The sequence below is a fragment of the Martes martes genome (assembly GCF_963455335.1).
Source record: "Martes martes genome assembly, chromosome: 5".
NCBI classification, from domain to species: Eukaryota; Metazoa; Chordata; class Mammalia; order Carnivora; family Mustelidae; genus Martes; species Martes martes.
The window spans coordinates 154,500,703-154,526,434 of NC_137892.1; the positions used below are offsets into that span (position 1 = coordinate 154,500,703).

General features: G+C 45.0%; 2 protein-coding genes across 2 annotated transcripts in view; one reads left to right on the forward strand and one right to left on the reverse strand.

Annotated features, from left to right (window-relative positions):
* TRIO (trio Rho guanine nucleotide exchange factor) overlaps positions 1 to 25,732 on the reverse strand; it is a gene marked incomplete at its 5' end in the record, with an annotated part of 348,026 nt that overhangs the window by 320,178 nt on the left and 2,116 nt on the right. The window lies entirely within an intron of this gene.
* LOC308343242 (large ribosomal subunit protein uL23-like) lies at positions 18,746 to 23,559 on the forward strand (the record flags this gene model as incomplete). Its single annotated transcript, XM_080804282.1, has 1 exon — positions 18,746 to 23,559. The coding sequence occupies one exon, from the start codon at positions 18,746 to 18,748 to the stop codon at positions 19,214 to 19,216; it is 471 nt and encodes a 156-aa protein (XP_080660408.1). The 3' UTR covers positions 19,217 to 23,559.

Here is a 25,732-nt window from a genome sequence, read left to right on the forward strand (position 1 = left end):
GTGAGGGGGAGGTGGGCTGGGCAGACAGACAGAAAGCAGGCCTGAGGGAGACACGGGAAGCAGAGACAAACTCCGAGGGGCTCTAAGTAGCCGCGCCCGAGCCCCCACTGCCAGCTGCTCCTCGGGGGACAGTGAGGCCGTAGCCCTCCTCCCTCAGGTTGGCTGACGGGCTCCCCTACACTCAGGATGAATTCCCCCTTTCGTTCCCTCAACCAAAAGAACCCGTGAAGTGCATGCCGCAGGCGGGTAACGGCTCCCATGCCCACCCCCGCTTACTACACACCGACGGGCAGCGACAAGGGCTGACTTCGCCACGAATCAGCAGCACTAGAAAGCGCAACTTCCTAAAAACGCCGGGAACATCTACACCCCGGCGCGGCGGGAGCATCGGCAGGCACAGTTCTCTCTCACTTCCCCGCAGCCCCTCGCACGCAGGCAGCATTAGCCGCATCTTCACAGGCCAAGCTGGGCAGAGTGTGCGGCTGTACACTGAGGAGGGCAGGAGCCACAGACCCTTGTCACTGACATGTGCAAGACAAAACGAAACAAGACCCCTGTGCTTTGATGCTCAGTGTTTTTTTCCCTTTTAATTAGCAACAAGCTAATTTCTTTCCTGTTTTTCTGATCTAAAGGGGAGGGAAGAAGTCTCCAAGCAAGGAATACCCAGGAACAGCGATAGAACTAGTCCTTAAACCTTGTCAGGTTTCAGATACGCTGAGGGTCTACTCCAAAATTATGTCGGGGGACAGTCAGTCAAGGGTCTGACTCTTGGTTTCAGCTCAGATCAGGATCTCAGGGTCAGGAGCCGGAGCCCCACATCCCACTCTCCGCTCAGCATGCAGTCGGCTTGGGATTCTCTCTCTCCCTCCCTCTGCCCTTCCCCCTGCCCCACTCATGCTCGCTCTCTAAAAATAAATTAATTAATTTTTAAAAAATTTTTCTGGCACATGGGGCACCTGGCCGGCTCAGTCAGTGGAGCACGTGACTCTTGCTCTTGGGGTTGTGAGTTCCAACCCTATGTTGGGTGTAGAAATTACTTGGGAAATAAACTAAAATCTTAAAAAAAAAAAATTATCCTGGAGCAACCTATCTGTACCTCTGTGGGTGACTTCTACCTGTTCTCTGCCAAGTGATAAGGCAGACCTATGCACGCTACTGGCTAAACCCTGCCTTTGTCTCCTGTTATCCTTAATAATTTAGATTGTCTAATTCTGACCTCAGGCTTCTCGGTTTATGGTCTACATTTAAACGCTACAGAGTCTAGCTAGCCAGCATTACCTTAAATGGTACAATCTTAGTCTTTGAAATTCTGAAAACTTTAGATTGGCATTCCAATAGTTTTAGTCAAAAGTATGATTATTTACAGGGACCAATGAGAGATTTCACCAACAGCCTTTTCTTACAACAGCACTATGTTGTTGGCAAATATTATAAAATATTTTGTTTCCTTTACAAGGATATAATTTGCTGTGTGTACAGTTTTTGCTGAACATAAGTCAGTTCTTTGTGGTCACACAAACTGAAGCAGTAACAAACCAGATGTTTCGTTTATTTATTTTCTTCAACAAATCAGGCCTGGTTCGTTCTGGACAGTCTTTGAATCTTTAATACTCTACATTGTAAGACTTTCCAACCCTTCCCCAAAATATCTCCCTGGTTCTGGTTTTAGGATAATGCTAGATATAATTTAAGAACTGGAATGCTAAAATAGGGTCAAGTTCCAGGAATTCCTCATTACCATAAACCACCTAATAGTCCGTCTTCATTTTATCAAATGCTGAAATTGTATGTCAAGCTGAAGCAGATATTTAAATTTTTAGTTTTTTAACGCAAATGGTTGGAAAGTGACAAAATATGTGTCTACATGTGTAATATTCCCTTTCAAGAACTTCAAATCAACTTCGAGGGAAGTTTTACTTTTAGTGACTGCACGGAAGAGCTCATAGATGTCTCGTGCGTGAGTGAACGAGGGAACGGTAAAGACTGTACCAGACGGTGATTAAGGTAAAGGGTAGGACTGAACAACCAGCTAAAGATTACCAAAGCACATTTCAAACTTTTAAATAAAACCCAAACGTTCTAACCACAGTATATACAAATTACTACACTCTCTGCACTGAACATAGTCCTGTAATTTTAAAAAGTTAATAATAAATACTATAGACATCATAAGCTATCACGAAGAACTTTTCTATTATCAACTCCCTTGTATGTGTCTCATATGAAACTTAAAACAAACTTCTAAGCATGTTACAACAACAAGAATCTCCAGTTTGGGTAAAATACAGAAAGCACAGTCAGGAGTGTAAATGAGTTCTAGAAAACATTCCCTGAAGTCCCTAACATCCTCCTACGTCCTTCTCCTCTCCCTCTCCCCAACTTCATCTGCTTCCCATTTAATCACCCAGAATCCTGCTTTTCTCAACTGTTTTTTCTTTTGCCTACAAAAACTGGCTGCTATTTGTTTTTAATAATAAGCCCTTTCTAAAATGCTAATTACCAAATCACTCTACAGCTGGTGATAACACAATTGTATGATCCCAGCACTATCAACTTCCAGATATTTCCAAGCTAATCCTACAATACCATTAAGTACTTATCACTTTTTATTTTCCAAAAGTAGATTTGAATCTACTGATGGGCGATCCTTTAAGAACTCACTGTGATTCCAACATGAAAAAATCATAATTAAGAAGTTCAGATAACAATTTTATTACCACCACTGCACAGAATAAACACAAACAGGTTACTATGCATTTCACTGATACACATTTTATGACAGTAACTCAAGCACTCCAGTCGAATAAAACAAAGAACATCACAGGCTTGATAATTATCCACAAAAGAAGCCAATGTATAAATAATTTATGAAACAAGGCAGGTTATTTTCTGGGAGTTAGTGGTAAAGCCAGAGCAGTAACCCAAAATTTCCACCTTTGAAACAAAATCTCTCATTTTAGTCACAAGTAAGACCTACAATCAAAAGGGAGATATTCAGACATGCCAATTAGCGATCACCAAAAATGACATCGTCCTACAGAAGTAAAGAATATGGAAATGTGGGAACACTTTATTAAAAATATTACTGTTGTAATGTCAAATAAAACTCTGTGAGGGAAGAACATGATGTAAAAATAAAAATGGGGACCTCCCCAACTCTAAGAGAAAAAAGAATGAAAAAAGAGTCTCAATCCCCATTAACAATGTGACAGAGGTGATGAATGAAAGCAGCCCAGGATGTCTTCAATGTCCCTTTAATTCTGTCCTACACAAAGAACAAGAAACTTAATTCAGGCATTCACCTCAAATAACCTAATTAAAAAGTAAAAATCAAACAGCAGGAGTCAAAAGTCTCACCCTGTAAGGAGTGGCTCTGAGGAGGACGGACTGCAGAGGTCACCTAATGACCCCACAGGACTGGCTGTCAGATCTGGACAGTGAAGTTGGCAAGGCCTCCCTGTTCCAAGGCTCTTCCGCCTACTGAGGGTGGAGAGGCCATGGCCTGCCCCAGGAGAGGAACACCAGACAGACTCACATTTCTCAGTGACACTTCCAACAACAGATCTGCATCAGGGTAGATCAGTAATTAAAATAAGAAAGACAGGGGCGCCTGGGTGGCTCAGTGGGTTAAAGCCTCTGCCTTCAGCTCAGGTCATGATCTCAGGGTCCTGGGATCGAGCCCCACATCGGGCTCTCTGCTCAGGAGGGAGCCTGCTTCCCCCCTCTCTCTGCTTGCCTCTGCCTACTTGTGATCTCTGTCTGTCGAATAAATAAAATCTTAAAAAAAAATAAAAATAAATAAAATAAAATAAAATGAGGAAGATGGAAATGGAGGAACCTGAACTTGAGTATGTCTACTGCAAACGGGAGCACGAGCTCACAAGCCCTGGCACCCACCAACAAGTCCAAAAAGCCCAATAAACCAAACAAACTGAAGGCTAGTTCCAAGGGCAGCCTTCCAGATCTGGAGGAGGAGACAATATGCACACACAAGCACTTCTAGTGCTACAGAGCAGTCCCCAGAACAGCACAAAAGCAAGTTTTTCTACTCTGGGGAAACAATAAATTGGATTAACCCTCTTCAAAAACAACTACAAGGGAAAAATTAACAGACTTATGCCAGGCTGTGTAAGCCACATTCTGTTGCCAAATCATTCAGATTCACTGGAAAATCTCCCATTTTAAAAATTTGATGAATAACGTATTCGTGGAGAGTGTCTTACCTATTCACCCATGTGGGACTCCCCTATTCAGGGACTTCAGGGTAAACTCTAAGTGTGTGTCTTGCCTTAGGCAACGTTAACAGTACAGAAAACCTGGTTACGAGTAAACACATGGCACTCTTCATGGATGGTGACATGAGCCCGTGACACCAGTGATGAAGCATTCACTGACTCCGGACGGCGCGCTGGGTGCGATGCCGTGAATGTGTACACCTGTGAACGCAGCCAGTTTCCACAGCTATCCGGGTTCTTTTCAATTTTACGAACCTAACAGAGCCCTAGAAACTTCTCCAAGGATGATGCCAGACACTATTACCGTTATCGAAGGGCATCTACTCTCAGTAAATGTGAAGAACCCCATGCAAATGCCTCCATAATTTTTCCTTTCCTGACTTGAGATGGCTTCCCGGGACCACACTATCACCAGCTGACTTCATTGTGTAGGCAAAAATCACAATCATCAGCAAAAAGAACTTATAGGAGAGATGTAACTCATTCTCTACAAGCAAGAAATGAATGTTTAGTAATGAGGTCAAGCAAGAGTAGTTGTCTGACTGAGAAAAAACCTGTCTGGACTGCCCTCCCTGGGCAGAAGGCTGCTGCCAATGGCTCCTCACGGCACACACACAGCATCAGGCTGCTTCTCGAGGACCAGGAACTCCTTACAGGTCTATACCTGGCTTTCTCTCTCACAAGCTCCCGGGCCTCACGCCACATCTGGCCCCCAGCAGCCTCGCACTGTGGCACCTGGTAGTTCACCCAAGGGAGGTCCCTGAAATCAGCATCCTCTAGTGCTAGAGTCTCAGGCCCTGGCCAACACTAGTCGTCTTTCCTTAAAATACCTTCTTTAAAGGATAGAGTATTTCTGAATCCCTTACTTTGTAGAAACATGTTGACCTATTTATGAAAAACTGGGTTGGCCTCATACTGATGTGTATAATTTTAAAAGGCCCTGTGGCCTGCTTTCAGATTCATGTAAATAAAGCCTTAAAGGGAGTGGGTTGGGGGGGGGTCCCAGAAATGGAAGTGAAGTATGGAAAAGGGACCTGAAACACTCTTAAGAGGCTAATGGAAAGCACTCCTATAAGAACATTCCCAAGAGAAAATCTTACCGTGCACTTTGCCCAACATGACCTTTCCACAATGTACTCAATGAGAAATCAACTCCTGAAAAAGAAGAACACTCAGAGGGGACTAGATTTTCTTTTCTTTTTTTTTTTTAAGATTTTATTTATTCATTTGACAGACAGAGATCACAAGCAGGCAGAGAAGCAGGCAGAGGGAGAGGAGGAAGCAGGCTCCCTGCTGAGATCATGACCTGAGCCGAAGGCAGAGGCTTTAACCCACTGAGCCACCCAGGCGCCCTGGGGACTAGATTTTCAATCTCAAAGGAAACCTGATCCAAGATGCCCCTTCACCATCCGCTGGGACTGGCCGAGCCCTGGAATCCTTCGGCAGATTCAGGCCCGCAGGGAGCAGTCTGGGGCCGGGGACTCCACGGAGCACAAGTCCCGGCACAAGCAGCCGGGGCCTGAGTGCTCACAAGTTCCTGTCGTCCACAGCAGCGGGCAGACCCAGAGCAGCAGCACGAAGCCGGCCTCCTCCGCGGCTGCTGGGCCGCACTCCACCAGCACACAAGCACACCCCAACAGCAAGAACGTGGGGGCTCTCTTCCTCCTCCTCCTCCTCCTCCTCCCACCATTTGCTACTGGAGAGGATGTTAGACCCTAAGAACGTCTGGGCCTCCAGCCCATGTTTGCCGAACTAATAGTTACCATTTCACGGCAGCCTCCTGCCATTAGATATTGGGGGGGGGGGGTGCAATATCCACTTTCTCATTCATTCAGCAAACATCCAGTAAGCACCAACTGTGTGCTGGGCGCTGGGGGTACACAAATGAGTAAGATTCAGCCTCAGTGTAGATGACAGCTTAGAAAATAAACTCTCAAGGGGAAATTTTATGATGCGAGGGCCACTGTGAGTCAATGGAATTATGAGGAATAATGCACCACAGTTTAGGGAGAGGGATTAAACTACCCCCAAAATAAGAACCACCAGGTTTATCTGCTAAACCAAGTTTATTAGAATCATCATAAAATGCAAATTTTCCATTAGATGAAACTGTGGCAAAGGAGCAGACAGGATGGGACCGTGAGCCTCGGGGCAAAGGAGGAAAGGGGGGCCCTCAAGGCAGCACTTTCCTTCCAGCTGAAGACTGTATTTAGGGTGCCAGCGCATAATCCAGACTCTCCCCAGGGAGCATCCCTGCCCCAGAAATCAAACTCTGCTCTCTGACTGCCTCCACCCTCCAGTCCAGCAACGGCCAGGAGGGACACTGTCACTGTCAAGTGGTGGAAGAAGGGAAACAAGAGGAATGCAAGATAAAAGGAAGAAAAAGAAGCATTTTAAAAAGCAAGAAAAAGGGGCACCTGGGTGGCTCAGTGGGTTAAAGCCTCTGCCTTCGGCTCGGGTAATGATCCCAGGGTCCTGGGATCGAGCCCCGCGGAGCCTGCTTCCTCCTCTCCCTCTGTCTGCCTCTCTGCCTACTTGTGATTTCTCTCTGTCAAATAAATAAAATAAAAAATTTTTTTAAAAAAGCAAGAAAAAGAGGGATTTTAAAAAGGAAGAAAAAGAGGGATTAAAAAGAGAAAGATAAGGAGCCCACTTAGTAAAGAAAGGCATTTGTCCATTTTAACAAGCCTGGAATCAGTGCGTGCGCCCCTCGCAGCCACCAGGCACCCGTTCTAGCTGACTCGACCGGCTCTGGAAGCTAGAAAACCAGAGGCTGGTGGTGAGAGTTCACACAGCCTGAATGAGGGCACTTGACAGCTATTTATAGGGTGCAGGGGCCTTTTTGAAAAGCTCACTTCTGGGCAGGTGGGGCTGTGTTTGGGAAGGGCTGAGGCTGAAGACTGACCTCTGGGTGAGACACTCCCCAACAGAGGAAAGTCCCTGTGAAGGGCACACAGAGACACGAGCCCCAGGAAGAAAGACGGATGGTCCACGGGAAGAACACAACAAAAACAGAGCTCCTGGGCAGTAGAGGGGGCACTGCTTTCATTCACCTGTGCTTCTCGAGCGCGCCCTTCCTTTACTGAGACAGCTCACTCCACAAACACGGCACGTCCAAAGACCAACTGGAAAAAGCCAATCTCTTCTGCTGCCCCTGGTTTCGGGGCCCCGAGTCTCCTTAGTGCATTTAAGAAGCAATTCAATGAGCAAAACGACAGTGACACCAGGGCCTGGGCCTACGTGTGAAAAGCTGAATTTGGTTTAACCATGCAGACGCTCCAATGAGGAAATGCCTCCTGCAGAGACAACAGACAAGGTAGTAATTTTAGAAGATGATTAAGAGGAAAAAGACACTCACACCAACACCAGTGGTTTAGCTGAGACAAAACAGGATTCATGCCAACTCTGACCAAAGACAAAAGAGTAGACCTCCCTCCTAACGAGAAACAGGCTCACGGAAAGCTGCCCATGGACTCTAAGATCCAGTGGGCTGGGAGGTCATGGTCCAAACCCTTGTAAGAAGCCGCCTCAGGAAAACAAGATCCTGAGCTTTGACACCAGGAACCTTTCTGCCCTTGAGGCAAATCGTATTCTGGGCAGATTCTCACTGTCAGTCTCATCTCCCCACCCATGACAGGTGGTTTTACGGGGCCAAGGAACCTCCCCTCAAGCCACACATTCTGCTAACTGGATAATCTCATCCCTATTCACTCAAGCCAGTGCCAACAGGCTGTGCCACAGGAGCCGAGCAGACCTTGCTCAGCCGGGTGCCATGGTTAGCAAGGGAAGTCAGCCTTCGTCCCCTTTCCTTACTCCTGGAATGGCTCTGAGTCCTCTGATAAGATGGTTTTTCTGAGGTTTTTGATGGTAACAATTACCAAGCATTTTTTTTTAAACTTTCTAGCACTGACTTGGGGGTGGTCAAAGATCATCTGAATGAATCATCCCAAAGAAGGAATTGCTACATCCAGTGGAGTCAGGTTCACAAGGGGCCTGTGTGTCCCACTGCCGGGTGGCATCAGAAACCGTCATCCATACAAGCAGCACAGGCTGGTGAAAAAGTACTCGGAGAAAAATCCAAAGACAGGTGCCCTGTACAGTTGAAAACACACATTTACACACAAACAAGTCAGGAATTGTCTGGAAGCTGCAACACTTACTTGTTAATTTCCATTGCAAGTTACTATTAATGTATGGCACATAAAAATGAGACTCATGAAAATGTATGTAGGGGCAGCCTGTTAACATTCCTGAATACTTGAAGAATGTGAGACTAAAGCAATCTAAAAATTACATTAACATATGTGTAACTACAAGAACCTAAAAAACAAGGTAAGTTTTACTGAATCTTTAAAGTACCCTAACAGGATTATCATACCGCTAATTTGAAGTAGGTTAGGTGTATTAGGTGTATATCCACCCTGGTCATTTACACAATGTAAATGATAAGCAACCGTGTGTGTGTGTGTGTGTGTGTGTGTGTGTGTGTGTGTGAGAGAGAGAGAGAGAGAGAGAGAGAGAGAGATGCCGAATGAGAGTCAAACTACAGTTTCCCCAGAGAGACAAAAAGTCACTGTCCTCAACGAGGGATACAATCGAAGAGTTGTACATCAGTCCACAGACGAAAACAGGAAAAGAGGAAAAAATTCCAAAGAAATGTCTTACAGAAAACATCCTTTATGTGATCACATCTCAAACACCTTGAAAGTGGGTATACTGTCAGAATCTACATGATCTTGTAATATTCCTTTGTGAAGCAAAGCTCTGAGACCACAACTGAATTACCATCAAGCCAGGAGATACAAATTAACCCTGACTGATACCATCAAAATAATAATGGAGAGCATGAAATCTGGAACTGAAACTGAAAAACACAGCAAATCACACATGGGTTCTAAAGCAGAGGTAGACAGGCCCCTCCTCTCATGCTTTCAATTTTCTCCCCATCTTCCATCACTGCCATCGTGTACTGTGTGTGTGACATACATTACAGACCCATTTTGAATCTTGGTATGAAGTCTGCCATTTTTACAGGTGAAAGAACAAAGTAAGAACTGATATTTTTAAATGTTCTCAAGTGTCAGTACAAAGAATACGGGCTAGAAGAGTGTTAGATTACAAGCCATCTGTTCTGATAATTTACGATGTGATTTCTCTAATCTCCTTCAACACTACACAACATCTCTATGGCAACACAGTAACTTCAAATTCAAGTTTGGAGGGCTAGTTGTGCCTTTAGTCTGTTCACACAGCAGAAAGGCAGACTGGTTGGCAAGCTCCTCAATGAACCAGGATCTTCTCCTTCAGGAAGGACGTCCCTGTCACAAATGAGCGACACACACTTTCTCTGTTATCTCCAGATACATAAATAAGATGATTCTGCAAACTGCACAGATCATACCTTCTACAGAACTGGCCATGGCCCAACAACCCACAACCAATACGTATGCCTTGGCATAACGCAGTGGTCCCTACACAGGTTATGCACCTGAATTACCAGGACTTTCTCCAAGCACAGATTCCAGGGTCCTATTCTAGAACTACTAAGTCAGGGATTTAGGGATTCTGTCATTTTAAAAAACTTTCCAGATGGGGCGCCTAGCTGGTTCAGTGGGAAGAGCACTCAACTCTTGATCTTAAAGTTGTTGAGTTCAAGCCCCATGCTGGGTGTAGAGAGTGCTAAAAATAAAGAAATAAAAAAACACCCCAGCTTTCCAGGCAATTCTGATACAGTCTAGGTTGAAGAACCACAGGTATAAATCACATACATTTGTCATGCCTCTATGTGTGGTCCCTCCTGCTATGACAGCCCAGCAGCTCACACTCACAAGGAATTATCACAACCCAAAGACACCGGAACCAGAATGAGGTCTACACAAAGTGCCAGGGCAACACTGACAGCCCTTGAGGCCAGGAGAGGAGGAACAAGGGTGGTTTCCCCAAAGGAAGTGATCCTTGCGTTGGGCCAGGTAAGAACAGCCGAAAAGAAGAGGCAACACCCAACCCAGAAACAGGTGCGAGAGCACAGACACAGAATGGGAGGGCCAACGGGGACCAGAGAGGCTGACGGGGGCAAGAAAGACACCCCAAAGCTCCCCTTGAGGCTGGCCCAGAGAGCCTGCATGGACTAACGGGGTGGTTTGAATCTCAGAAACACGTGTCTGTGACTCATGCATGGCCTTGGTTTCTAGACCAGGCAAAGAAAAAGAAGAGTGTAGGTCATGGAGAACCTAGGTCGTGGTTTCTGCCCTAGTCTTTACCATATCCTCATCTGACACAGGGAAAACACCACGTACGTTGATACATGACAGCTAATACGCTGTCTTTTTAAGAGCATCTCAGATTTCATTTTCACCTTGAGAGCAATTCCAATTAGATAGACTTGAGCTAGTTGATCACCTCTTATAATTTTAATTTCTACATTATTCCCCGGCACATTTTTAAAAGAGGCCAAAAAGAAAATCTGCCTAATCATCTTGCCTCTTTAGAATACAAACTCCCACTGGCCAGAATATTATTTTTGTCTTCTCCAGCTGTATGGCACCTGGCATGTTGATACTGCTCAAAGGATAAACAGCTCATTCATTACACAGTGCCATGTAGACTGAATAATGCCCATAAAGTCCTTTGAAGATGAAAGCCACTTCAAGTGCTAAGTAATTCTGAGCTAGGCATTTGAGACTGGGAAACAAAGATGACAGACCAAACACCATAAAAAGGTCACCGCCCAGCAGGAAGGCTCTTGTTCTGCCAGACCTCTGGTCCCTTTGCGGGCATGCCACACAGCAGACCAAACCCCAACCTGCTTTACGTGTTTTTAATGTATATAATCAGGGGGAAAGAACAGAAGTCTTCAGTCGTTCGGGGATAGGTAGAAGGCTATTTTCTAACTTTGAAACTGTCATTTCAAACAGTGACAAATGAGTCCTCTTAAGTCTTCAGTGGTCCCTTTCTTTCAGGGACTATCCATCCTCTCAAGTAATTTCAGAGCCCCACAAATCCTTCTTTCTGAGAAGTCTCCTTTTGAGTGAAGCTAAAATACTGTGCATGGAGTGTCAGCTCAGCTCTGAAACAGGCACAATGAAAACCGCAGCGGAGCATATGCGATTTTATGCAAATTCATACTTTCTGCTCAGAGTCCGACAGGTACTCTCTGCATCTGTTGTGCATGCGAGTGAGCAGAGCGGATGCCCACATTCACGCACACAGGACTGCCGCTAGCAGGCGCACCCGGGCTGCAGGTTTTAATGTTACAGTCAACGTTCAGTAGGAGCCCGGAGAACTCGGCCTCTTCCTTCAACTTCCCCAGCGTGTTTATTAGAAAGACTAAAGTACCACCGGCCTGAACTATGTCAGGTGTACCCTCTGCTATCCAAAATACACCATCCATGGGGAAGCAAAAGGTGCCCTTTCCTTTCTGATGGAAACTCCCAAAAACTTTCACCATGATGGTCCATTCAAAATTTCCCAAGAAATTACCAAATATACCAACGAATCAAGACGGAAACCCAATCAGATGTTAGCCATAACGCTCTCTCTTTCTAAAGTGATTTCCTTGTTTTCCCTCCCTGACACCAAAGCAAAACAAAACAAAACAGGAAGCAGAAAGCTCCCTAAGGAGCCAAAGAGCTCAGGGTGATATGCACAGCAGGGCAGGGGAAACCATCAGCCAGCGAACCCTGTGTTTACCCAGACACCCATGCTGGAAAAAAGTCACTATGCACCTGGCATCCTCCTGTCTGTCCCTAAGAGCTACCTGACCTGCAGCAAGTTAAAAAGCCTGAGCTCCCTTCCTCAGGTATCAAATAGATGTCACTGTCTACCTAACAGGGGGCTAGGAAATTTGAATAGCTTGTGTGTAGCAAGCATCCCATAAGTGACGCTGTTTAAGAATATGAAATGTGGGGGCGCTCAGTCAGGTGGCTCAGTCGGTGAAGCGTCTGCCTTTGGCTTAGGTCATGCATGATCTCAGGGTCCTGGGATCGAGCCCCATGTCGGGCTCCCTGCTCAGTTGGGAGTCTGCTTCTTCCTTGCCCTCTGCCTCTGCCCCCAACTCGTGCAAGCGCTCTCTAGTAAGTAGCTAAAATCTTTAAACGAAAAAATATGAAATGTGTTACCAATTTAGCCATGACCTTTTTTCTTTATTGATAAGTAACTTACATATTACAAAATTCACGTTTTAAAGTATACCAGTCAGTGGTTTTTAGGATATTCGCAATGTGGTACAACTATCACCATGACCTAATTCCAGAACACCCTCATCACCCTAGGACTTTCCCCAGAAAGCCTGACCCATTAGCAGTCATTCCCACTCTCCCTAGGCATGACCTTTTATTCTCCAAATTTTCTGATTATCAAAAGCCTCTCCTTAAAATATTAATAAGCAAATTAAGATTTTTCTTTCTTGCTAAAATGTCTAGCTGTAGGAATTCTAGAAGTACAGAGGCTAAATTTTCCAGAACATGATCAAACAAGCATGAGGACATTTATAGGAAATACAGACATAATATATGAAATCGAGACTATCTCCCAAAAGTCAAGGGTGTTTTTGTCATCATTTAATGGAGAAAAACACCAAATAGCAATTACTCTGTCTGTAACCTAAGATCTTGTTCCATGATTTCTAGAACTGAGTACTCAGACCCTCTTCCAGGAAACCCGCACTAACGCAGAAAGTACGCAGCCACGTTAAATTTACTGCAGGTGGTTTCTGGGAAGAAACATTTAGTCAATGAAGGGCAGCAATCAACAGTCACCCAAGTCATGACTCATGACTTACTCCAACTTGGGAACTCCGCTCCGTCCCCTACTCCCTGATGTGCTGGCTTCCCAAGATCCCACCATCCCCACCCTACGCCACCTCTTCCAGCTTCTCATTCATCCTTTACCTCTCAACGCTCTCCTCTCTCTGCCTCCGTTCCGGCAATTAGTACATTGCGATGAGGACGATAAACTGTCCTTCCCACAACAGGTGTCATCTTCATAAACCGTGCTTATCAGAAATTAATCTCCCTTTCTTTTTTGGCAACTCCTTATTTTTCAATCCTGTGCTTCACCATCATCAGAAAGTGAGCTGCTGATGGAGTCTGGCAGCTCTTTCCTTAAACATGCCTCTGGGGAGTTCCAGCACGTGACTTCATCTGTTTTCTTTGGATGATTAACTGACAAAACTCTGAGCTGCAAAGCTGACCACTACCTGTCAATTTGAACAGTTCAAACTTGATATAGGTTCCCTTCTCGCAGTGCTGTGGCTGTGGCCTGGAACCCAAGGCATGAGTGTAAACTCATGGTTTTTATTTTAGACAGATGGGAGCAGAAAGAGAGTGATGCGTGCGCATATGTAACATGGCATATGCGTGAGTGCACATATACGCGTGTGTGTACACACATTCCTAGCTCTGTCCACTGAAAGGTTACAGAAGCAATGAACACAATGAGGCCCAGACTGTTTCTAAAGACTATTTCTCTGCTAAAATCAGAAACGGATGGTCGTACAACCACAGTAAGAAAAGTAAAACATAAGCCTGGACCATCTTATTGTGTCAGAAAATAACTAAGAGCTCAGAAAATAGCGGGGACAAGTCACAAAAGGTAAAGGAGCCGGTCTGGAAGGACTCCCACTGGCCAAATCTTGGAAAATTTGAGCATCCAACAAAATAATGACAGCAAAGAATTATAACCCACTGAATAAAACAGAAATCCATGAGGACATATTTACATAAATAACTAAGTAGGGCAGAAGGAAACAGGGACACATAGAAGAAATAATGAAGTCAGAAAAATCACCATTTCACAACCAACAACGTAATCACTGATTCTGGCAAAAATATCAACAGATGCTACAAGTAGCAAATGAAAGTCGGAGAAGGAAGAGAATTTTACATGGTCTCAAATTATCTCCCCACAAAACACTAATTACAAGGAAAAACCAGTGGAGAAACCTGATAGTCACCACCTAAATGACCCACATGGGACCCTTGACAGCTGTGTCCCTGACAGGGTGCTCTGGGACCTTCTGCCAGAAATGCATGACTTGGATCTCGTCAGGAGGAACCTTACAACCCACACTGAGGGACAGCCACCTGAAGAACTGACTGGAACCTGCGAAACACCAAGGTAACGAGAGACTGGGAGAATGTTCCAAATTAAAGAAAATCTAGGAGACACGACAACTAAACACTGTCTGTGGTCCTGGATAGAAGGCCAGACCATCAGTACCTTTTAATTGCCAAAAAGGACATTTCCGGAATTGGCAAAATTCTACTAAAGTCAGTAGATTTACATAATACTATTGTATCAAACATAATTTCCTGATTTGGATCATTACGTAGGAGAACACGTCACTGCTCTTAGAAAAGAAAATGCTTAGCGAACCACATGTAGAGGTAAGGGCATCATCACCTTTGCAACTGAACTCTCAATTGTTTCAGAAACAAAATACTATGTAAACTTTATATGCATATAAAATGGACACACACACACAGAGAGAAGGGCAGGGAGCACGTGCACACATGCATAACAGCGGGGGGGGGGGGGGTGTCCAAATCTGAGTTCTTGCAGTGTGAACAGGAGTTCAAAAATGAACAGACTTACCTCTCCCCCACTCAAATAAACCCAGCAAACTTTAAATGTAATCAACAATGAAGACAGGAACCAACTAAATAGCCAAATATAACACAGCGGAATCTCAATTTAAGTTGATAATGGATTCAAGCATGGTAACTCCTTTGTGGTTTAAAAATCAAAGATAAACTGTAGCAACATGTCAAAAGTAACCCACTATCTCACAGTAAACAGCAAACCAATCCTATTTTTTAACTCTAGAAATTCTTAAAAACAAGAATTAAATAGGGGCAACTGAGTTGGTTAAGCATCTGACTTGGCTGAGGTCATGGTCTCAGTCAGGGCCCTGGGCTGGAGTCCAGGTGGGGCTCCCTGCTCAGTATGGAGCCTGCTTCTCCCTCTCCCTCTGTTGCTCCCCCTGCTCAGGGTCATGCTATTTCTCTCTCAAATAATCTTTAAAAAACAAAACAAAACAAAACAAAACAGAACAAAAAAACAAGAATTTGGGGCATCTGGGTGGCTCAGTCAGCTAAGGTTCGGCCTTCGACTCAGGTCACGATCCTGGGGTCCTAGGATGGAGTCCCAAGTGGGGCTCCCTGCTCAGTGGGGAGTCTGCTGCTCCCTCTCTCTGCTCCTCCTCCCACTAGTGCTCTCACTCTCACTCTCAGTCTCTCAAAAAAAAAAAAAACTTAAAAAAAAACCAAGAACTACTAACTAAGAATTACAAGAATTAAATAACAATGGAAAAACCTGAAACTTGTAGAAACTCTTTGGGCCAACCAGGAGGAAATAAAAAGTGTGTATTTTTAAAGAGCAACACACCTTCTGGTTATGCAATGTCTACACTCAAGACCCCAGCATTTCAATCATCCCTGACTGAACTATATTAAACATCTAAGGAGAAATGAGCTACTGAGACACACACAAAAACAGAACATGTTCCCGGTGTGGAAATGACACTGGGAGTTCCCTGTGGGGATAAACCTGACCAAGCGCCCCGTCCGATCAGGCTCCAACGCTGAGGGGCCCAGATGAAGTGAAATAGACAGAAATGCACCCCACAGATAGAAGAATCTGAAACACACGCCCGAGTTCCCTCACTAGCAGAGGACGGTGGAAAACAATCCTATTCCCCAGGACCACAGCACTTGATCATCATCTACGTGCACATTTCCACAAATAACAGCAAAGAAACGAGAGGCTGCAACGAGATCGCTACCGGAGAACCCAGGAGTCACCTTATAAAACTGTCCCCAAAAGAGCAGCTGAGCAGCTTCTGCCCACCCCCCACCTCCCCACCCCAGTTCCCCTCCTCAGTTAGAAAGGAAGCCCCGGTAATCTTTCTAATGTGTCAGCCACAGCAGCCGGCTGACAAACCTCCCTCCCCGGGCCGCCTCCCCGCACCCTTCCCACACTTCCCTCTGCCAACCCCGACAGCCGCACAGATTTCCCACCCGGCCCTTCAGTCCAAGTCCACAGCAGCCGGTAAACAGAGGATCAGCATTTCCACCAGGACTTCCCCCCAAGACCGAGACAGGTGAGAGCCAGGCAAACTCACACAGCTAACACACCTCAAATGAAAAGCTAGGTTACGAGGATTATTTATGTAAAAAGGAACATCACTTTTAATTAGGTGAGAAGAGGAACGGCATAGAAACTAAATTATAGGGCCCAGACCAACATGAAAAAGGAAAAAAAAAAAAATGCCAGCTACATCCTGGAATCTCTCAACTTTGCTTGTGTGACCTGTAAATTACAGCTTCGATCATCAACTCACAAGGGCATCCGTATTCAATTTTAAAAATCTGAAAATTACAACACAGAATCCTGTGGGAAGCTGTACAGGGTGAGGGTCCTTTCTACCTTCTCCCTACTTTAGGGAGGGCAAGGGCATGAGGGGCTTCGTGGACAGGCAGCCCAGGTCGTGAATTCCAGCTCAGGCCCTTACAGGCAGCACCAACCAGGGCAGGTCATCCAACCTCTCCAGAGGCTGAGATCCTCACCCTAAACGGAAGCATCCACCTGCTGGACGCGGGGGCTTGCCCGGGGCGGGGGGGTGGGGTGGGGGGGGGGCGCGGGAGGACATGATTTTAAAGAAAACGTATACGAAACACCCTGCACAGTATCCAGAACGAGATACTCAGACGTCAGTCAGTGCTGGCAGCAGGAGAGATAACAGTTAACAGAAAGACTTTACCAGGTTTTCTTGAAGGACAGGATTGGCATTAACAATATTTGAAGGAAAAAAATAAACATGATATTTTAAATATCATCCCCGACCTTCCAAGCAAGTTACTCCTTTCTGGATGCACTTATTTTACTCTTACGAAGCAGGATTCCCAGGGTGCTCTCTGACCCCTGTTGACCGGGAGTCCTGGACCCTCACACCAGTCTGGCAGCAGCTGCTAAGACCTCACACTACAGCAAGAACAAGGAGGGCACAGAAGAGGCAGGGCCCACTGCAGGTCCGCCATCTCCCTAGCTTCCAAGACATGGCAAATGGCTTCATGTCCCCAAGGAAGTCCTCAGAGGAAATTTACAGTGATTCTGCCTCAATCCTGGGACCTTTCACAGTCAAAGGGTCCCAACAATTTGCTTCAGGAGACGGGAGCCATCAGGGATAGGGGCTGCTCCCTCCTGGGAGGTCGGCAACCTGCAGGGTTCATAGGCACGGCCTTGAGAAAGGAGAGAAATGGTTAACGAGGAATCCTGCAAAGTTTCTGTCCCGAGGACCGCAGTTAAGTACTGGCAGAGAAACAAGTACACAGGCCAGCTAACAAAATGCTGAAACTTCGTGACTGCCATGACGAGCTTGCTCTCCTGTCAGGGGTCATGTGAACTCAACCGTCACACGAAGAAAATGTACGGCCTGGAGACCAGCAAATTAGCACCTGTTCTCCTGAAACCAAGATATATTAGGACAAGTGCAACAAAATTTAGATGGAGGTGGAATAACTCCAAAATAAAGGTGTGAAATATATTCTGCCTCTGTGCAGTCTGGCTTTTCAGTTAGCAGTGGTCCCGATCGTGCCAACTACCATCACTGTGGTATTGAAAAGGGCAGCGAGGGCTGGAGATCATTTCTCGACCTCAAAGGGGGGTAAAAAAGCTACCTACAAACAAGAAACATCTCTATGTTTAGCACTTGGCTAATGAGAAATTTATTCCAGTTATTTGGATGCCAAAAATATTAAATAATTTAAACTTTAGAGATTTCACTACGCGACACTAGTCAGAAATATTTATAAGAACAATCTAGTCAAGTATTGTTTTCCTAGTATCTGTGTGTGCCTTCAGAATAAATAATAGAAGAACTGTACTTTGGGGCCCTTACTAAAACTAATAAAGTTATCCAAGAACTAATAATGTACATATTAGTCCTGCAGATCCTAGCACATCTGTCATGCAGAACATGGATTAAGTAAAAGTAAATGCAAGTAAGAAAACATAAAACTTTAAGAATTCCAATGAGCCAGGAGTACCCTCCCACAGGTTTGCAGAGGTGGTGTTCCAAACACCTGGCAGTAAAAAAGGAATCCTTGAAGTATGGACCAATGTCAGAAAAGGAAGTGGTGTAAAAGGAATAAAAATGGAAAACCTCTTATAACATTTCATATGCATAATTTGCAAATTAAAATTAAAACACTTTGCCCTAGGGGCACCTGGGCATCTCAGTCGGTTAAGCATCTGCCTTCAACTCAGGTCACGACCCTAGGTCCTGGGATCAAGCCCCCATAGAGCTCCCTGCTCAGCGGAGAGCCTGTTTCTCTCTCTTCCTCTGCCCCTACCCTCACTCGCGCTCCCTCCCTCTCCCAAATAAATAAAATTTTTAAAAAATAAATAAATAAAACACTGCCCCCTAAAGCATACATGTCATTTATACATACCACTTCATATATACTAGGGGACATGCTTCTTTTAAAACAGAGTTCAGCCCTTTTACGAAGATGGCGCCGAAAGCTAAGAAGGAAGCTCCTGCCCCTCCCAAAGCCGAAGCCAAAGCAAAGGCTTTGAAGGCCAAGAAAGCGGTGCTGAAAGGCGTCCACAGTCACAAAAAAAAGAAGATCCGCACATCACCTACGTTCCAACGACCCAAGACTCTGCGTCTCCGAAGGCAGCCCAAATACCCTCCAAAGAGCGCCCCCAGGAGAAACAAGCTTGATCACTATGCCATCATCAAGTTCCCCCTGACTACTGAGTCAGCCATGAAGAAAATAGAAGACAACAACACGCTTGTATTCATTGTGGATGTCAAGGCCAACAAGCACCAGATCAAACAGGCTGTGAAGAAGCTTTACGACATTGATGTAGCCAAGGTCAACACCTTAATCAGGCCTGATGGAGAGAAGAAGGCATACGTTCGACTGGCCCCTGACTATGATGCTTTGGATGTTGCCAACAAAATTGGGATCATCTAAACTGAGTCCAGCTGGCTAAATCTAAATACAGTTTTTTCATGATAAAAAAAAAAAACAGAGTTCAAGTATTAGTCTCTGATACAGTCACTCATACGCTCCTTCTTGCACTGAGACCACCTCTTCCACAGAATCCCAAAGTGAGGTGTTCCGTCACTTTTCCAAGACCTATACACCTACAAACACACACAAAAGGACACCAAGAAACCTTATCTAAAAGTACTCAAGGATTATACTTTCAAACTTGAATTGTGTTTTTCTTAAATTCAAGAATAGTTTTACTTTGCGGTTATGAATCTTCAATGTGGGGACTAACACTTTATAAATTCCTTCATTAGCTATCAATACCGCAAAATCAGTAGCTGCAAAGTCAATTACATACATGAAGGCCCAAGAACAGAGGGCAAATGACCTCACACAGATACAAATGCAGGAACACCACGGTCTCCTCGCAAGTGGAACTCACTCCTAGAAATTCCTTCTTCAGCCCAGGATTGCTGAGACGGTCTAGACCATTCTGCATGTACAATTCTTCTATTTGGACAGTGACAAAAACTCACCAGAGTGGGAAAATCTGAAGAAAAATGGTGACTCTTCACACCTAAACAGAGGGTTTTCCTGGAATGCCTGACTGGCTCAGTTGGTTAAGCGTCTGCCTTCAGCTCAGGTCATGATCCCAGAGTCCTGGGATCGAGTCCCACATCTGGCTCCCTGCTCAGCAGGAAGCCTGCTTCTCCCTGTGCCTCTCACCCAACTTATACTCTCTCTGACAAATAAATAAAGTCTTTAAAAAAAGAAAAGATAGGGTTTTCTTAAGTCAGCAGACTTTGACTTCCATGCCATATGGATTGCTCAAGTTAATCCTTCTTACAGAACCCAAGGAAAGGATCTTTATTTTCTCATAACTATCTCTGGCGTTACCCTAGAAATTACAGGGTTTGGTCCCACCCACTGGCAGTCAGAGTGACTATTGTTATCTTTCAAATCAACAGAAAACCTTTCCAAAATAACTCAGTTTTGTTCTAGTTTACCTAGAGAAATAACTTATGCTGGCTTTTGGTTTTGTTTTAAAACTATTCACATATCCTTGATTACTGATGGAGCTGTTATTTGTTTGTTGTGCTTCTTTGAATTATCTGCTTGGCTATTTTCCTTATAGACTCTCTTACTGATGTGAAGAAGCCCTTTTTTCTTACATGTATAGAATTCTTTGATTTGTAATAAACATTTGCTCCCAGTTTGCTGTTAGTCCTTTTTTTTTTTTTTTTTTTTTTTGGAATGGTATTTTTTTTTGTTGGGTTTCTTTTTTTGTGTGTGTGGTTTTTTTAGATTTATTTATTTCAGAGAGAGAGAGCATGAGAGGGAGGGAGGATCAGAGGGACTCGATCCTGGCACTCCAGGATCACAACCTGAGCCAAAGGCAGTCGCTTAACCAACTGTCACCCAGGCGCCCCATTGAATGGTATGTTTTAAATTAACACGAAGGAAAACTGATGGGGGGCGGGGTACAGTTCTCTGAAGTTTAATACAGACAATCAGCACCAAAGCCAAAATATGAAACATTTCCATCATCCCCCAAAATGCCCCTCATACTGACCCTCTATAGCCACACCCTTCCAAACCCTAATTCCCAGCAACCAACCAATCTGTTCTCTGTCACGGTTCTTTTTGAGAATGTCACCTGAGTGGAATGAGTGCGTGGAGACTGGCTTCCTTCACTCAGCACTGACTGAATGGATGCACCAGTTTATGTGTTCACACCTACATTGTTTGAACGCAAACAGCCACATCCGACCACAAAGGGCCTCCAGCCCTTCCCAGCAGCAGCAGAACAGAGCCCATACCATGTACTTCTTCTCTGGAACTGCAGGGCAGGAGGGGAGGGTTACGGACCCGGCAGGATGCTGCGGAAACCCCTCCTAAAGAAAAACCAAGTGCAATTCATCACTGTCCATAACAGGCTGATTAACTCCCATGAACGCCACTAACCCAAAGTACCCTAGACCTGGAATCTATTCTTCACTTCGACGAACATCTTCATTAAAGCTTTCTCTGTCAGCATAACCACTAAATGCTATTAATTTATGACAAAACCCAAACAGAGTAATGCTTACAAAATACAAGATTTGCTCTGCAGATTTCTCCACATTCCTCACCAACCAGACAAGCGGAGACATGTGGCTAATTAAAATAGTCAGTAATCTAAAAGTCTAGTATATTTATCACCAAAACGAAGTTCTTTATTTCCATGGTACATCTGGCATTAGACCAAATATTACAAAGTCACCCTGACAAATCCCCAGAAGCTACACCCTTCCTCCAGGTTAACCATCTACGCCTCGTGCTTGCAAAGTCTGCACACGCTCTGCTCTCCCACCCTGGTCTTGTAACCTTTTGCAGACCGCAGGTGGTTAATAGTTTGGGTTTTGAGGGGCTCCCTCACATGGAGAGGAACAAAAAAGAGGAAATCAAGGTAACAACTAGTCAGTAAGCAAACTGAATGTCCCTGCGAGAGAATGAGAAGTGAAAAGGAGTACTTAAGCACTTGCCAACCACTGAACAGGAGAGAAAGAATTTCCCAGAAACAAGAATGTCTGCAAGAAAGGCTCAATAAGGTCAAAAAGCTGGGAGACGATATGGGAAATTCTAGCCAGATACCTCCTTCTCCTCGTCATTAACTGGCAGGGATGGAGTGAAATCGGGGCCTTGCAGGGGTTGGGAACTGTGGCGAGTGAGGAGGCAGAGGTCCCAAGAGGAAAGGCCTCCACCATGGGCACAGGAGGCCCAGAGACGGTGAGAGGGCAGATGGGAAGGCAGCAGCAAACCAAAGCCTTGCAAGGTCTTGTCCCAATCTCTACCTTCTTTTCTGCTCTTTGGTCCCTTCCCCTCAGCGAAGAGGTACTGGGACAGGAAACCCCAGAGTGGCTGCAGCCGAACAGCGCCTCAGCCAGAATCCCTAAGTGCCAGGGGCACCGAGCAGACTCCCCGTCCACGCTGGGTTCCTTGCACACTGCTCTGCCAAACAGCTCGTCAGCGGAATCTGCAGCAAGATGGGAGAGAGCGAGCGAGAAGTCCGTCTCACTCTCTAATCTCTCCGACCCCTCTCTCCAGCTGTGAGCCCACCGGATCACTGCCTGTGATCAGCTTCGACCAGACTGAGAAGCAAGGAGAAGATATAGAAGCTGCATCCTTCACCCACAAGGCAAATAACACAGTCGCCCCCGGCAGTGCAACTAAGTCCACGCAGCTGAACACTTGGGAAAGGAAGGACAGGGAAGGGATATCAGAGCGAGCCACCACCTCCCACCAGAACGCACTGGGATTCTCCCTCAAACCCATGCCTTCACTGACCATGGAGGGGCTACTGTTCCTACCAGCGGCACCACTGAAATCTGTCAAGACAGTGCACTTAGGGAAATAAAAACCAATTCATTATCAAACTGAGGAGGGAGGAAGGGGGTTGTTAAGACTGCTTTTTATAGTAATACACAATTCATCCCTATCAACACAAGTGATTTTTACTAGGCAGTAAAGTGTGGCTATTGATTAAGGATTTGACTTTTTTCTGAAATTCTGCCAAGGTTGTGAGATAAAATTTTATTTTCTCAGTAGAGGAATCAAGTAAATAAACTTAAAATAGGTGTCAGATGCAGCTGATTTACATCATGACAGCTTCGAATACATCTTGCACTTTCAGTTAGAAACAGATCCCAGGGGCGCCTGCGTGGCTCAGTGGTTTAAGCCACTGCCTTCAGCTCAGGTCATGATCTCGGGCTCCTGGGATGGAGCCCACATGGGGCTCTCTGCTCAGTGGGGAGCCTGCTTCCCTTCCTCTCTCTGCCTGACTCTCTGCCTCCTTGTGATCTCTGTCAAATAAATAAATAAAATCTTAAAAAAAAAAAAAAAGAAAAAGATCCCAAATTTATCCTAACATTTAAAAGGTCTCAAAAGACCACCCTAATCACTTATTTTTAATATACATTTGAGGAACATATTTAAACCACAGGCTTCATTCTGAACAGAACCACTCGTGTCACTTGTATCTTGGTTAATCATTTAAATCATTAAATGGCTTCATTTAAATCTTCATTTGAATCTTGGACAGTTAAACTGCAAAGGGAAAAATACAATATCCCATGTCAATAAGTCAATTTACAAGGTCTCAATGAAAAGTTTCTTTTAATGATTGTTTTACCGCTCTTTGATTTCCTGAAAGTCACTTACAGGATTATTTTTAACTATCTCTCTACTTTCTTCTAAAATTGTGCCTCACTGCCACAGAAAAAGAAGAAACTGACATTCACTCTCAAATTACATTTTCTTCAACTCCCTTTTTCAAAATATTGAGGGTAACAAGGACCAAATTTGGAAAACAATCATCATTATCGGTGCTCACAAAGACCAAAGCTGCCAGACTTCTAAATATACAGACGCAGCATGGCAAACGTGCAGGCCAGCTGAAGGCCTCTCCACTCATGTGGTGTTAGAAGCATAAATATAAAGAAAAGCTTCCCTCAATGATCCGTGAGGAAATCATCATATCAAAATACAGAAAGACAAGCACGCTGCTCTGTCACTAAGAAACAGACTCCGTTTTCTTCCTGTATTCCACTGGAAACAAAGGCTGTAGCCAGGAGTCCAGAATAAGATCTACTAATGAAAGAAACCCAACACGATGGGCCGTGAGGCTTCAGAATAACCACAAACCTTTATTCTCTGCACATTCATCTAATGCCAACCTAAAACATGCCAGGCAGGTTAAAAATAATGCATTTATGTAAGCACACACCCCCCCCACACACACTCTTGCAAGGTTAAATAGAGAGCTCTGAAAGAATGATTTATTGCCACAAGAACAGAGCCCCAAAATAGATTGGCAATAAAAGTGATTGGTCCCAGTGGGGTTGAGAACTAATGTAAGCAAAGTCCTGGCCATGAGAGGCCTCCAGGAAGAGTACCAGAGTTGGGGAGGGGGGAGTGGGGGAACATGACTTCCAACCCTGACCCCACCTCTACCAGAGTTCCACATTCCACTCTGAGCAAGGCAAGCCTGATTCCTTTTCTGGAAAAACAAAAACAAAAAACAAAACAAAACACCTGAACTAGCGCATGTCTGTGATTCTCCACTCCCCCCCCCCTTTGTTTTCCCTTTTAAAATCTGCTTTGTCTTTTCTGGAGCTGAGGTCTGTGCAGAGGAGAAAAGTGAAGTGCAAAACACACAAACACGCAGAAAATCTCAGCTGCCATTTAACACACCATCACCACCTACTTCTGCTCAATCCGATTTGACACTAATTGACCTGCTTGCTGGTGCCAGGTTTATAATAAGGAGAATCAGGACTGTCAAAATGGATAGGTGGTTCCTGTGCCAAGGACCCGAGTCGGGGGTGGAATGACAACATACAAGGTAAGACCTTGAGCGAGGGGACACTGAGTGCCACCAAGCCAAAACCCTACCCAAAGAAAAGTGGAGAATAACCATTAAGTGCTGGGGGCTCAGAGGGAACCACAGAATCTGAGAGAGGGAAACAGCCCCTGAGCCACTTCCCCCCTGGCCCCTCTCCAAATGCAAAAGTCCGAACTCCAGCACCCCACTCAACTTTGGCAGGTGGCAGCGCCCCTACTTGACACTTCCAGCAAGAGAAAAAAATCACATGGTAGCCCATTCTATTCCTGAACTGCTCTAATTGTTTAAAAAGTTCTATTAAGCTGAAGTCTTTTTACTTCTTCCATCCAACCATGGGTACCAGTTTTCAATCCATGACTACAAAGTTAAAATTTAATGCAGGACTGGGAAGGAACAAAAAGAACGAAAGAAAATAAGGTAGCCAAGCAAAGAGTTCCTGGGCTGAGAAATGAAAGGCAACCAATAGAAATGCTTTGTCTAGGACACATTGGCAATGTGCTGCCAGGTTCTTTTTGGGAAAATGTTCACACCCTAATCTGTCCACTGCAGTCAATGAGAACCCTTCTTCTGTGTTTCTACACCTTAGAAAAGAATTGTCTGTCAGATTTTACTGATGGACTTGGCCTCTCCATTCAGCCGTCTATATTGAATCCAAGTCGCGGTGGAGGCTCCCCTGCCTAAGCCCCTCTACCAGGTGAGGACCCTACCCACATTCCTCCTGCTTCATCTGTCCTGACGGTCCAAACACCCCCCCCACCCTACCCCCACAAATCCAACCGAATAGTCCCTCTCTACCCTCTGCTAGACATCACTGTCCTACATGGTGCAGCCAAGATCTAGGTCAGGGATTCAGAGCTGCCCAAAGGAGGGAAAAACACTTTAAAAAGATGTTCCAGACTACCTCTGGGACGGGCCAGTGCAACTGCTGCTACTGAAAATCCACTCTGGCTCCTGATTCCAAGTGAAACAACTAAAAGCATGGTTTGTCCAATCATTTTGGAAGGTGGAAGAAAGGAGCAAACCGGGGAGAGCACTGCCTGCTTTTCCCCAAAACTGAGCATGGACAAGAGCCAGGGCATGGAAACAAGCACAAGGCATAGCCATCAGGCATG